Source organism: Fulmarus glacialis, unplaced genomic scaffold (genome assembly GCF_000690835.1).
Source record: "Fulmarus glacialis isolate BGI_N327 unplaced genomic scaffold, ASM69083v1 scaffold43675, whole genome shotgun sequence".
NCBI lineage: Eukaryota > Metazoa > Chordata > Aves > Procellariiformes > Procellariidae > Fulmarus > Fulmarus glacialis.
The window spans coordinates 35,876-51,868 of record NW_009215781.1 but is presented as its reverse complement, the minus strand read 5'-3'; the positions used below and the strand labels follow the sequence as shown (position 1 = coordinate 51,868).

The following is a 15,993-nucleotide window of genomic DNA, read 5'->3' as shown; positions in this document are numbered from 1 at the left end:
AATTTCCTGAAATAGAAATGTAAAATGTAACACAATGAAACATACATTCAACATTCTAAATGTTTCAACCCTCTTCACAATCTGCATAAAAAATTCCCTTAGAGGATTATTCATTAATTTCATTCTTCCCAGATAGACAAGGAATGTAAAGATAAGAATGTGCGTACGCTAAGAAAAAACCCTAGGTATCTCTTATTTCATGTTTTCTGTTTTCTTTGTAAAAGCATATGTTTTCACCACACATAGTTTTTAATTCCAACTGAGGTAGAAAGAGAAATTAAAACTACAACAGGGTAACATATTGCTAAAAAGTCTAAAAAGAAAAACACCAACTCGAAGAAAAGAATAATATATAATGAACTGCATTCAAGCATAATGATCCCACTGGGCAAACTTTCAAGCACAAAAATGACATGGACTGCAGATGGTACCATCCCAAGGAAAAAGAACGAGAGAGAAGTCTAAGGATTATGGCACAACTATACACTCCTGTGCATGAAAAATCCTTTTAAATTATTAACTGTATCTATTTTCTTTCACAAAGGAAAACCTCTAAAAGTGAGAGCTACTGGCTTCTGTAAGACTACCGAGGACTATTGTGCCACTAAGCTGGCCATGAAGGACAGGGTTAAATTCTACCGAGCGCTCGATGAAGAAATTAATACTATTTCCCAGAAGTGCTTCAGCTGAACACCAAAAATTGGGTCCTTGAGAAAGTTTTAGAGTACATCAGTTACTTGAATACTCTGGTACTGTGAGCTGTTACTAACCCCAGACAAGACATTCACGTTGACAAGAACGCTGAAGTTTCAAACAGAGAGTTTATCCATTTTGAAAAGACCATACTGATATATCCTTGACGTTACAGACTTTTAACAGGAGTTCTCAAAACTTCTGAAGCTTTGCAATAATCAATTAACTAAGGCCTGGGTAGAATTACTGCATTGGCTAGTGGAAAGCCAAAACATTCTCCTAGAACATGGCTGAGAACTAAGTGGATCATTGTAAAAGGTATTCCCAAGTTTCTCAATGAGGTGAAAAAATGGAGCTGTTTATACTCGTATCAGGCACTTTCACCCATTCCACTAAATTCTTTACAAGCAATTTTGAGACAGTCAAACTCTCAGGAATGACGGCACAAGTGAAAGCAATGCTCGCTTAGAAAGGAGAGAACTTGATGATCGTTATGATCCTATCTCCAGTAAGAACGTCAAGGAGCAACCTAAAGCAAAAATGACTCATTTTTTACTTCTTTGATCTGGCTCTGGAACTACCAGGCAAGAAAACATGCAAATAACATGTAATATGGTGAAATTTAACCACTGCTAGCGTGTTAATGAAATTCAATGAACCATAAGTACTTTCTGTAACATGACATTTCATAACTTCAAATTCTTATAAAAAAAATTTCATATATCATCTGGCTTGTGGTGTCCTTAACAGTGACTCTTTCCACATCCGAGCTCTCTCTGTCACAGCCTATGACTTAAGCAATTACTAGAGACAGTAAACGAGATCACAGAAAATCACCAAGTTTAACTGTCTTCTAGTTGTGTAGAGAGACTTCAGGGAAGGCAATAAAGAAGAGAAATAAATACTCATCTACAGAAAAGGCCACATTAACACTGCATACCCTCAGCTAGAGTTGAGCCTCCTGAAACTCTAGCTAGAAAATGCTGACTCCTTAAAATAAATTATTATTAAAAGAGAGGTTCAAAGGTTTTCACTTTTTCAGTTTTCCTTATACTACCACCATTGATATTAGACCAACTCAAAAAAAATTACTGCTGTAGTAAAATTCATGTGATTACTTTAATGGATATATTCTACAAGAAATCCAAGTGCTAAGCCAATCAATCATCACTATATTCTTGTATTGAAAGTTACATAAAACTCTTGAGAACTAATACTTGCACAGAATAATAGACGTAACAGAAAATAAAATTTTAAGTATAAAGTGCAAACTGTAATGAAGATGGCTGGCAAATTTCTTTTCACATATAGTCACAGGGAAATAAGTTTTGACCACTTTACAGGGAAAAAAAAAATCATTAAAAAAAATGAAATCTAAGTTTTATTCTCCAATTTCCAGTTTAATTTTCTGTGATGGTTTAGTGATGCTCACATATGTGGAAAAATGCAAATTAAAAAAGAGATTACTTGAAGAAACACTTTCCATTTGATTCAGTAATTTTTAAATTATATTCTCTATAGCTAAGAATATGTTCACCTGTCCTTTTAACAGCTTGTAGCTTACACTAACTTTCTGTGACTTTTCTGAAGGCTGAGTTTCACCTGTTTTTTTAAAACCTTGGGCTTCCTGATAAAGTTGATGGGAGTTCATCCCGCAAAGAGATCATAGTTCTACCCCATTAGCGTCACAAAATGTCACCTTCAATTGCATACATATTGTTAGCCCTGCACTTCATAACGATAATGAGACAGCAGTTATGTAAATACTGAATATGTGCCCTAAGCAATTTGTCCACAACCTGGCAATATACAGCTTGCCTGACTTGAAAAGTAAGCACGCAGTGCAATCTAACTGAGAACTGCTAGCGAAGCCAAGCATTCCCTCCTGAGCAGAGCCAGGTGAGACATGGTTCACAGGCTGCCAGCACGCAGCCAAGAAACAAGCTTTATCTCACTTCTATTGCAGTTTTATTGCAGCCTCCTGACCCCCTAACTGCAGTTAGTGAACGAACTCTGAATACTGACACCACCTATCTGAATTATGGATGCTCAATGCCTAAAATCTGTTTACAGAGCAGCGTAAGTTACCCTAAAAAGGTAGAAAGGACATAAATCTCTGCATAACTAACCACACTTTAATCAAGGAAAAAAAAAAATGATGTGCTAGGTCACAGCACAAGACACAGAGGGCAGGAGAAGGTAGTGAAAATCTTGAACACGAGAATTTATGTACTCTGAGCATAAAAAAGGTATTTTACAGAAGGTGAAGATGGCTCTGCACCACTCGATGATTTCTCCGTGGGGGCCAAATCCTCTCCTCTGTAAATATGCCCATTTAAGGGTAGTCTTGCAAAGGAAGACCGTCTAAAGCTGCCATATGCAACTCAGTGGATTTGTTCAAATCACATAACCTCCATTTACTGAGAAAGCTTCTACACTACTTTAAAGACCATAAAACTGTATTTGTGCTGTCATGCACATTTTGATCCAATATTTTGATAGCAAATATGATACCTCAAATAACAATATAGCTGTAATAAATGTCTAACAGAAAAGCAATCAACAATCCTGGAATATTCAGCAATGGCTTCAGCACACGCTTTTCTATATGGGTTAACTTTGTAAGCTAGTTAATGTGAAAAGTGTTATAACAATTGTCAGTGAACATAACTGAGGGAAACAACACAAAGAATAATAGTTTTATTTATGAAGAAGGTAAACTTTCAATGTTCCTTCTGAGATGATACAAATGTTAAATTTTTTCCCCCCTTTTTTAGAGTAACGTATTTGCTGGAGAAAGCAAATTTCTCTAAAAATTCAGGAAATCACTCTGATTTCTGCACTGCAGAAATAATTAGATGTAAAAAAAGCTAGAAGTGTTTCTGGCAAACATAACTATCTAGAAAAAGTTCAGCAGCACAAATTTCAAAATTATTTTAAAAATACCGTTTACATATAATGTATCACATTATGTAAACATGCAGTTAAAAATGTAAATAATATAGTGATATTTCATCATATATTAAAATCTAAGTACTATTTTACTGGATTAAAACAACGTATCTTCATTTAATATACTGACATAACTAGATACACAATAGTATGTTTCCCAGCAGTGATTTGTTGAAGGCTAAAACCTTTCCAAGAATGAATGGATACAATGAAGCAGTAATAAGATTAATGACTTCTAAAATTTACAGGACATCCTGAGAAGATCATCATGTTGAATAGCTCCCAAAGAAGCATCATCAGTAAGTACACTCAAATTAATTCTGTACCTCCACAAAAGCCTCCTGCTGTGATTTCTTCTTCAAAAACATCGGAGAATCCTCTTCCTGCATTTAATTTTGATAGCCGACCATCAATAAACTGAAGGGAAAAAAAAAAAAAGTCACACTTTGTTGGCCCTTCTATTGCTATACAGTGTTATAGTTTTCAGTGCGTACATTATAACAGAATATGGATGTTCAAGACAACATGTGGCTTATGGATAATATATTGCTTTTAGATGGATTTTGCAAGAGCAGTTGCAACTATGAGCAGCAGAAATATCAGAGTATTTTATACATATCAAGTAAATTATATGTATTGTGCAAAATTTACAAATAGATTTGTAAAATTTTATACTCAATGAAATTACACATCAGTTTGTTCAGAAATATTTTAAATAGCTTTCAAGCTTTTCTTGCTTTTCTAGTGGCATGAAAATATATTAATTTCCTTACAAATGACAAATTTGGATTTGTAATCATAATCAAATAAAAATCACTGAGACACTCCCTGATGTTCTGTTTTGAAATCGTAAGTTTACTTCGTATCATCAACAAAAGAACATAAACAAACCTCCCTATGGTATCCCTTTCTGCATATGCATCAATGGGTCCGAAGTAGAACTTGTGCATAGAAAGTAGCTTTAGAACAACTGGAAACATTTCACCACACCCAGTTCAAAGAAACGATAGGCTACGATGTCTGCTTGAGGTCCATCAAAAGTGTATGTGTTTTACAGGAAAAATGACCCTATAAGGACAGTGTGTGGAAGGGAAATTGTAGCAAAACCATCCACACAGAAACAGCAGAAGGTGGCTGTGGCTTGGCTTAAGAAATGGTGGTAGCAGCAAGTTGGATTCTAGTTGCAGTGTGCAAACTGGCTCGAAGGACATTTCATTTAAGTGTATGGGAATGTGATCCATGAAGTCCCACAACAAAGTGAGGTACGATGCCAAGGCAGACCCCTAAAATCCTCTCCACCTGACTGAGCACCGTTCAGGGTTGACACCACTGTATTTTTAAGTTCTACCACACCTGTTTGCCCTTTTCTTTTTTTAACCACTAACACTTACTTAGTTGCATCTACAGATGCATATTGCAACAGTTGTCCTTAGGCAGAGGTTACAGCTGCATGAGCACGTGGATTTGCATCCACATATAAGTGTATATAGAAAGCCCAAAATGATTCAAATACCTCAGAAAAAGTCAAAGTAAGATAATTAATGATTAAACCTTTCAGAAGGAATGAATACATTCTTTTCAAGAATTAAAAGGCTTCAAATAAGTACAATGAGCACATTCTTAAAGGTTTAAAATTCTTTCAAGAAGCAACACCTCCCTTTTTGCTTTGAAAAGGCTAACTCAAGTCTGAGAGATAAGCGAGGAAGCACTTTTCCAATTATACATGGTTCATCTTCTAACAAGAATTAAGAGTTATTCACTGGTATTAAACAGTACATAGCAACTAACCAAAATTAGTTATTCGGCTATATCATATTTTACCACAGATTATCCAAACAGTGTCAGTGACAATCTGATGCTTGTCAACAAACAGACCAGCGACATGAAACAAAGTACTTTCTCAGAGTACAAAAATTCCGGCGGCAAGAATAAGGCAAGCATGAAGATAACCATTTCTGTCTCTTTCTTGTCTAAATTCCTTCTTATTTTTTCATTTTACTCCAAGTTGGCTTTTTTCCAAATAGGTTGGTTCATGGTCACACCACTATGGGATCACTGGATTATTTCACAGCAAGAAAAAGAGATAAGAGCATCTTTAGCTACTGCTGTGGAAAAAAAAAAACCAACCAACCACAACCCCCCCTCCCATCCCTAGCCTTTGAACTGTAAGACGTTATCTCTTTTGGGAAAGTTATGAATTCATTCCATACTATAAACTAACATAAGATTTATGGACATACTCATCATTTGGTAAAATTCTATCAACAGAAGGCTGAATTTTAGTTTTTAGAGGATCACTCCAACTGAGTATTTAATGTAAATACTGACAAACAGAACTGTTAGCAAAACGATATTGGAGACATTATTTAAAGGAAATGGTAAGTGTTAGTAGTGGTAGTAGTCGTTATTACTTTTGAGTAAGTTACTGTTAATGGTTGCACTTAAATTGCTACATGAAAGGAACAGCATGTGGAATCACACATACACTTTATGGTTTTCTCCTTTTTCAAATCCACACTCTCTCAAAAAATCTGGGCCTGCTGTTTCAAGAAACGCATTCACTTTGAGATCCAGAGTGCCCTTGGTTGACTACTGCTTTCAATGAAAAGTAATTCCAGTGCTACTCTTGGATTTTAAACTGACTAAAGACAGAACTACCATAATCCTTAAATAATTTTGAATTCTAAAAACGAAATATAGACCACATCCACTCCAGAAGATCTTGTTGCACAGGTGATAAAGGATGGAGTGTGGGGGAGGAGGATGATGTTTGTGAGCTAGACCCAAGCATCTATTTAGGCAGGAGTAAAACTTCCAAGTCAATTCACCCATTATTAAAAACAAAAAATTGGTAGAAGCGAAGAAAACATCACAAATGTGATTTCCACACAATAACAGCTCAATAGCTTGCAAGAAGAGAGCTCAACTCACAAAGCTTGTAAATTAAATTTGAAATTACTAGTAATTTTCAAAGGCTTATGATTCTTCAAGTCCTAATACTGCATTCATTATTTATTTTTCTAGTCAGCACTTTCCACCATTTTAGGAACAAATCCCAGTAAATGTTGCAGATTACATTACTTATACAATTACATTATTTAACGAGCTAGTCTAGCATTAGGATTCATGCTAGTTCTAAGAATAAATTAATATTTTCCCTGGACACTCATCAGAACTATTTGACATATAAGATGCAACTATTAATTCCTTATGTTTGCAGCTTGAAATAAAGATTAGCTGCCTTCCATGTTACGCTAATTAAAGGGAAGCCTTTCTAAGGCTCAGGAAAAGCTAACAAACAGATAGCATACATAATAATACAAATATCAAAGATGCGGAAAAAAAAACAGTAAGAAAAGAAGCAACATAAGTATACAGTCTAAGAGAACAAATATTCAATCTGAAGAAACACTGTCATATACAGAATATTAAATCAGGAAATAAGAATATTTAATATATAAGTAATAGTTATTTTCTTTTTAAGAAAAATATTTGTATATAATTAAATATCCTAATAGTTTAAGAATAATGATAACCAGGGTTTTTAAAATTAAATCTATTCAGGGCAGAAGACAGCTTCTGAAAACTAAAGCCAGCAAATTGAACTTCACACGTCCTTATAGTTGTGATCTATATCAGGGTATATATCATAAATTACTTCTATGAATTCCTGGAAAATGTATGTTTTGCATAAACAGTTTGGTGTATTCTGTTTCAGAGCAATATAAACAGTCCTTTCAACTTCCAAAAACGTGAAGTCATCAACCTGATTTAAAAGGCATCTCCATAATTTATAAGTCCGAGAGAATGGTTTGAGGCTAAAAGATAATTTAGGCATGGTCCCCGCCCCAAATACCCTGTCTCAATTTTCAGTAAAGACTATGATGCTGAATAAAGGAACAAAAATAACGGTATCAATGAAAATGAGATACAGAAATTGACGTTATAATACCTAAGGAATAAAACTTAAGTCAAAAAAACCCTAGTTTCACCTCTGTTATACAATTCTAAGGAAACCCGCACATATATCAAGGTAAAGGAGACACAATTGAAGTGAAGAATAACAGTACCATTACTTAAAAAACAAAGACTGTGGTAAGTGCTGGTCTGTCAGTTTGCCCGTAACAATTTGATGAGGCTTACAAATAGATTTTTTTGGGAAAAATGGTAAATGAGTAAATGGAAAGATATAACATACGAGTTATCAAAACACTGGTTCTCACAGATTCTCTGACAATTCGTTTTCTATATAAAGGAAATGGAATTTATAACACAGAAAAGCCTCTTGCATGTGCCTCAAAATACTAGTTTAGATGAAAAAAAAGCAGAGTGCCTGAACAGTATACCTGAACCTTAGGTTGGATGAGGACTTGCCCAAAAAGGAGATAACAGCTTGTAATGAAAGAAAAAGTGTCAGGCTGGAAGTGTCACCGGTCATGATATTTAAGGGTAAGTGTTGGGACTGATCCTATTTACAGGCTAGTTAATGATTTTGGTACAGAAGACTGGCATGTACTAATACATTTGAGGGTATCATTACTAGAAAGCACATCAAAATGCAATACAAAGTAAAATCAGATGATGTTGAAGATAAAAATATTCTGAATGGGAGTAACACAAAGTATTAATTTCACAATTTATTCCAACAGTGATTTCCAGGTACTTTGGTGAAAAGATACTACAACTTCCAAAATTAAGAGAGTGGTTAAATTAGAGGAATTAACGTGTTTTAATGTAGGAGAGAGGGGGAGAAGATTAAAAACCTACAAAGAAAAAAGGACAGAAGAAGGATTTTATAAAGTGGCACAAATAAAACTTACTTGTCAGTTATGGCAAAAATGGTGCATTTAAAGTACCTATTTTCTGCTTGGTCTAGGCTTAAGGCTGCCTCTAAGAACTATTTTCTGCTTAAAAGATTTTCCAGAACAGAATAAAATACAGTTTAGTCTTTTTGAACACAAACAACTTTGAAAACAGCTCATTTGTCAGTGGGAAAAGCTGGAGAAGATGCAGCTGGGCTAAGGATTAGCTGAAAAAGTAGGAGTAACCTTCGCAACAAAAACTAGAGGAATGCAAAAAACCCTACTACTACTACTAAGCCACACACATCATCAAAATTGTTACTATTTCCTAATCCTCTAAAATATATTATTTCCCTTAGTTGAAATAAAATTAAAACAGGCTATAAACAAACTGTAAACTAATTCTGTTTAATTGAACACATATTAAAATGTAATGGGTAAGTACAGAGCCACACTGACAAGCCCATTCATTTCAGTGGAGTTAAATCTTTTTCTTACAGCTGAAGATCTTGCTTTAGTAGTAGTAGTGTGACAACGATTTAGAAACATTGGTTGTAGGCAGCTTTCTATTACAAAGTTTCATGCTAGCTTATCGCACTGAGATATGCAAAATGTAAACAACACTGTTTACTCCATTACTTCTTTCCATTTCAATCATATATGCTGGATACTTCAAAAGGTTTCAGATTTCTTCTTTATTATTTTATATTTTTATGTACATTTTGTTATTGTATAAAATAAAACACAGTAAAATTAAAGGAGCCCAATTCTATGATCAGTATTTCCTTAACTTTTATGCAATTAGGAAAAAAATATTTTCACAGGACTTCTACAAACTATCATCCTTGCATAAATCTTTTCTTTAGACGCTAGCCTCTGATTAACACCAAATGTTTTTTGAAAATTAGAAGATTCTACATATAATGAATTTCCCTTATCTATCATGGTAGTATATCTTCAAAGAAGTCCACCAGATTATTTAAACATGAACTCCCGTGCCTCAATCATTCCAGATATTTGCAGGCAAATATATACTTTTATGCATGTCCTCATTTCATTCAGATTTTCCTTTCCTGATGCAATGGGGTCATGTGATGAAAAGGGGGAAAAAAAGAGTTACAGAATAAAATCAAAGAAAAAAAATCATTTCAAAGACTGTAATAAAACTATTACTGAGATGTACCAGACATTCAACAATTTGTTCTCTATTAGTTCAAAATCTGTATTAACAGATCGGCTAGAATATTCTTCAGGCCACCCCTATGGCTTGGGCTTGTAACATTCTCTGTGTGCATACTTCAAAAAGCCTAGCAATAAAAACTGCAGTTACAGTATGAATCCAGTTTTTAAATAAAACGCCACTGAAGTTCAATTTAAGTAAGCACTACGTTGTTCAGGTTCTTTGGTCATGAGCCAAGAGAGCTGAAAATGAAGTTCAACCATCAAGCTGGGAGATCCATGATTTTTCTTGTTTAGATGAGTTGCTGACTGGCTCTGAAGAGATGCTGCACTGGCTCTGCACCCTGGGGTTATTTTTTTGTTGAGTTCTACCTCGCCCCCTCCTCCCCCCCGCCTTTCTTACCTATGTCTGAAGATTTAAAAATACAACAAAACTGGGATGACTGACTGTACACAAAGTACTTGTACTTATATTTTATCCCAGAGTTTCATAAGCTGACAGAAAGGAAAATGTATTTAAATATGGATATGTTTTAAGAGAAAATCATTAAACATGGGTCATTTACCCTCTCATACCTGTTTAAACAGTTGAAGATTAACAGCAGTTTCCAGGAACTGCTTAGTAGTACTGGAACGATGCTTCACAAAGCTATTCTCACAGAAAGTTACAGGCTCTCCCTAAAAAATTTAAACAGAAAAAGTTAGATAGTAACTAGACTATACAAATATGCTGATTTATTTAAAATTCTCCATTACAATTTATTTATTAATTGTCGATACATACAAACATTCCCTTTCAAGCAATCTTGATAAACATGCATCCAATTAAAAAGACGTAGACAACCACAAAAAAGACCAAAATCTTCATACAATATTTAAATAGTTCTCAAAATACACGTTGCAATTGAACTTCTGGTTTATGAAGTCAGTCTACAAAATACACATCGCAAGGAAAAAGTAAGTGGTTTACAGTTGGTTCATGTTACCTTTATAGCACTCTTCGTTAAAAATTTCAAGGAAGTGGTTCAAAGTTTGCGGAGGAACAGGTCCACTGCTTCAAATAATTTAACATGCATTATTGTTCAGGATTACTCTGGCTCCCTGGCATGCTAAACCAGCAAGACTAGTAAACCAAAACTCTAATTCAGTCCAAAAACATGTATCTGCACCAAATTATTTTTGTATTTATTCTACCAAAACATGAGAAGATTGATAAATATACTGCTTATTTAACAGGAAATTATTGAAATACATATCTATTTTATTTTTACACAAAACAAAAGCTACAAACTTTTTGGAACATTGTTATGGAGAAAGGCTGAATAGATGAGATTAACGTTTGATACAATAAAATGTATTTCCCCAACATGGGAAAAGCGCATAGCCTATAGTTACCAAAAACCCTGCACCAAAACACTGCGATGATGAAAGAAGTATTCATTGAAAATGAAGCGTTTGTTGAAAAATTTATTATTGAAAACAGCACTCATTTAAAAATAAAAGATGCTAACGAGATTATCTATAAACATTCAAATTGACTCCTATGTTACTCCCTAATTTCATTTAAAATTTGCTGTCTTCAGTGTGCACAGACCACTGGACATTTCTGATGAGCATTCTCTCCAATTCTGTTATTCTTGTCAATACTCTGTGATAAATTCTTGAAGCTGTTTGACTTAACTGGATAGGTACATTACAAAGTTTGTGTAGTGATCAAGGTACATGAACTGATTTCATCAGAAAGCCCAAAGGCCTCTCACCCAAGTTTACAAAACCGAACTAAGTACCAGGTTAGAAACAATTACCAAAGGTCTCAAAGACAGAAAATTTGGAATCCAACAAAATGCCACACCTAAATCTACCATAAAATATTTTACTACCCAAAAGCTTCATATACAGCGCAGTCCCACAACAGAATAAATGACACCTCAGCCATTCAAAAGAAAAAAGATCAGACAGCTGCTATACTGATCTTCACAATAGCTCCGTTAGCCACTTTAAAGACAAATTTATTCATGACCATGATCACCATAGCTTTCTGCTCCTAACCCTGTTTAACTTTAACCCACATGCTATTTCACGCATTTTCCTATCATTCTGGCTGACTGTGCAGTTAGGTGCTTCCAGAATATCACAAATTATTTTCTGCATGTGACCTAGGTGAGTTTGGTGGGGTAGCTCTAAGTAATTTTCAACTGCTCTTTACACCTTGCACTTTGTTTTTAAACAGTTCAAGTATGAACCAAGGAAATGTTGCAGTAAAAACACTGTGATGTCATTTTAAAATCCCATTCTTATACTATCAAAAGCTTCCCTCTTTTTAAGTCTCTCTTTTAAGGGGTCCAATTCTACTCAGCAAAGTACTTAAGTTCATGTTTAACTTGTTTTTAAGTTTTACATCCTTACTTCTTTAGAAAAGAAATCTCACTGGAAGAGCTAGAAGCTATACATTCACCTAATGTAATCCTTCCCCTTTCAAAGGGTAGCTGGAATGCTGTGACATGCAAACCCATCTCAGCACAATATGTAGCACTGTGTCAATCAAGTCTCCAGGAGAGGCACCCAAGTTTTTCCACCTACTACTTATCCCAGGATAACTGGTGAACACTGTACATGTACAGGACATGCTGGATCTGCCAAATAGCTTGAAATGTTTGTGATACTTTAAATAGCACTGCCTTCCTGACCCACTTCACATTAGCTATTCTTGAGCTCCTAAAGACTTAAGAAGATGACCCCAAGCTACTTAGCAAATTCAAAGTGCATCAAAACAAATGAAATAGTCTCCAGTGAGATATGGTGGTACAAGACACAGTGTTCCTGAGGGCAGACTCTCTTCTCAGTTCTGTTGTTCTTCCAAAAAATTGCAAGGCAGCAAATTATAACTCCTTATTTTTTTATATATATATTTTTGTTGTTGTTGTTGTTGTTAGACAAAGAAATGATTTCTGGAAATACAGAGGCTTTGTGGGAGTGCAGAACTGACTAGATGATGGTTCATGACCTACTATGAAACGTTAACTTTAGGACCAAAGAGAGAAAATAGTATTTTCAAAATATACTATTTAGAAAAATAAAAACTAAGCTATGCCTCCACTGCCACTTTCCCAATTGTCTTGGGAAAGATGAAAAAGGAGAGATCATCTCCCAGCAGAAGAGAAAACAGGCGTGCTTGCTCTCCCTTTCACATCAGCCTGGGAAGAGAGAGCAGTCAGATAGTTTTACTTGACGGCACTTCTCCCACCCAAGCCACGTAACAGAACGCCAGGAAATGGTAGTTCAACACACATCTTTAGTACACGGCTGTAATAGTTTCCCAAATACTTTCCTTTAATCACTGGATGCTTCAGATATTTAGCAAGCAATCATGCATTGGTGCATCTGTTCCTTTATCAGTACAGTTCAGAGACAGAATAACCAAACATTCCTTAGCTGAAAATTTATTTAGATCTATAAAGAGTTCACATCCAAAAGTCATCTACGTTATTTGAACCTTCTGATAGCAAGGTTGCTTTAAAAATTTGAGTAGGGTTAAAGCTCCTACCTGTTCAGCACATGAAAGTGAGAAAATCTGTTGAAACCTGCAGAAGTTCTACACTGAAGTTTTTTCAAGGTATCTGCTTTAAACTTTACTGAAATTGCATTAAATAATACAATTAACTCCTAGCTCTTTTATTTGTTCAAGGCTCTGAACAACGGAATTGTTTTCCAAATAAAACCTTTACAAATCTTCAAGATTATTACTGTAAACACGAAGCCTTCTGAAGTGCTATTTAAAAAATAAATTACTGAATCAATATAAACAACAATAGCTCTAGAAGTTTTCATACATAAAGCTTATAACATTCTCATATCTGCAAATACAACCGGGTACCTTTAGAAACTGAGTTTTGGAGGAATGCTCCGCTGATATTTAACTACGAGACCATCAAATGGCCCCTGTCGTATTGATCTACAATGTACTTTCAAAACAAGTTCGATCAAAACCCAGTGGGGACTCTATACTGAAAAGTAGACAGCTAATACTCAGACTAAACAATCTATGCCCAAACAAGATATCTGTCCTTTTAACAACAGTTGCTATAGAATTTTCTTCCCCTTTCATAGTTTGCTTTTTTTTTTTCTTACTCTAGGCTACATTCACATTTTAAGCAAGCTATTTATACAGACCTCAATGGAAAGTGAAAACAGTGAGCTAAAACAGCGTGATCATTTTAAAAGGAAAAATAATCTAGATTAGAAGGTATGTTTGTGCTTTCTAAATCTAGTGCTATTTAACTTGAACAAGAAGTACAAACATTTTAATTCTTTATTCCAGAAAACATTCATATCTCTAGCATGAGATGACTCATACCAACTATTTGCACAATTGCTATAATTAATACCATTTTATATAGTAGCTCTCGCTTGTTGCATGAAGAGTATAAGGTATGGGCATAGCTTCTTCAGTTTTGTACAATTTATTTTTTTAAAAAAAACCCAAAATTTTAAACACCATTTTGGTTTTGCTATTAAAATTCCTCTGTTTAAAATCAAGGAGGTACAAAGCTGAAATTTCAGCTGTTGTCATGGCATTCAGAGATAAAGGCCAGGGGATAACTGAGTATGACCTATGATTCTACTCAGGAAGGTGCCATTTAAAATTACAAACAAATTTCTGCAAAATGCGCAAATTTCTTGCAATATACCCAAAGATTCAGATATGCTGATATTTCTTATAGTCACAGTTAAAACCTACAACAACACCTATTAATACAATATCTATATTCAATTAAGGACTACTACGGTCCTTAAGACAAATTAAACAATATGGTTTTCAACATGTAAAATAAAATTCTTATGGAAGTCACAATAAATAGTCGTAACAGATATTACACAGGGTGGTTCTGGATTTAAACACAAACTATGTTCTGGCATTTCATTACTCTTTCTCATTACTACAGAGAAAGTACAGTACCCTGCTGTACTTTTTATTCCTAACTCTTGGGGGAAAAGTAAACAAGTCAATGCCCATTTCAAGAGATACCTGTACTTGAAAAGGTTTCATTTTGAAACTCAATTTTAAGCAATCATTACTTATGCATTCTCAAGTAATCCAGGTGCATTCTGAATCTTAAAATACCTATTTTTTCCTAACATAACATTTAATTGTATTATTTTGCTCTATTGTATATTGAATACAATACCTGCATCTGTTGGAGAGCCAATGTCACTACTTAAAATAGTGTGAATATTGGCCCAAAGCACTCCAGTTAGCATTCAATTAAAGTGAGGTCTGACAGGTTGTGCTATCTTCAAGCTGGAAGTTATCTCAGCACCCCTGGCGCGCTGATGAGACCACGAACTCCTACTGCTGAGCATTCCAGAGCAAGCCATTAGCCTTTGCTCTTCATTTCTTAATTTCTGATGAGTGATGTTACAACCATCATAACTTAAAACAAAGTTATCCTGGGTTTATTTCTTTTTTGTAACATCAAGAGCTTTGAGGACTTTTTCCCCAAAAGAGGTGATTTTTTTTCAACAACTTAATCTTTTGTTAGCTAATTCTTGAAGAAAAGCCCATTTTTCAAAGGTAGAAAATAAGTTATCGTTGCTTATATTCCATAATCTTTTAATAGATGTGTCATAAAGTAAGAGGATTTGTTTATTTGAAATACGTTTGAAACGTATTTGTCTTGCCATGATGAATTACCTTTAAAAAAAAAAATTTAAAAATCACACCTATATATCCTCCTGATGTTTGCTGCCTAAGAGCAAACAGCTTTTCTGCTTTGCTTATTTTCCTGATGATGTTAAAATTAATCTCTATTATGGTGAATACTTCTATACTCAGTATTCTTCTGGTCCTTCCTCATTGTCTTACCTACCTTTCCCTCTCCAGACATAGATTGTCAGTGGAAATACTGCCTGTTTAAATTCTTTACATCATATAGTGTTTTATTAACTGACTATAATCTATATGATTAATGGAAAAAATGTATAAGCCTTTGCTTTCATTTGCAAGGTTTGCACAAGCACATGTGTAAGGCCTGTTTTCCCTAGCCACCACAGAGTTGTTAAAATGTTTGACTGGCATGGCTCTTGTCTGATATAAGGAAGGATACCTAAAAATGACCCATGAAGAACGTGTAAAATGAAAATAGCCAGAAAAAACCACAATGTTGCACATACACTGATTGACAAAATGACACAAACTGCACATTTGCAATCTTTGTATCTAACTCCCGCTTATGCATGCAATTCTGAAACATGGAACAACATGTGCAATCTTATTCCACAATAAATTCCCAAATGCTGGACTACCTAAGGAAAATAGGAGCAACAAAAGGTTCAAGGCTAAGGTCTGACCACCCAAAGTAAACATAAT

General features: G+C 34.7%; 1 protein-coding gene across 1 annotated transcript in view; it reads right to left on the bottom strand.

Moving 5' to 3' along the window:
• Positions 1–3,971: 3,971 nt before the first annotated feature.
• LOC104077722 (DENN domain-containing protein 1B) overlaps positions 3,972–15,993 on the bottom strand; it is a gene marked incomplete at both ends in the record, with an annotated part of 45,446 nt that continues 33,424 nt past the window's right edge. Inside the window, 2 exons of the mRNA XM_009579047.1 lie at positions 3,972–4,062; positions 10,203–10,304. Coding sequence (XP_009577342.1) covers positions 3,972–4,062; positions 10,203–10,304 — 193 coding nt within the window. The remainder of the gene's footprint in view (positions 4,063–10,202; positions 10,305–15,993) is intronic.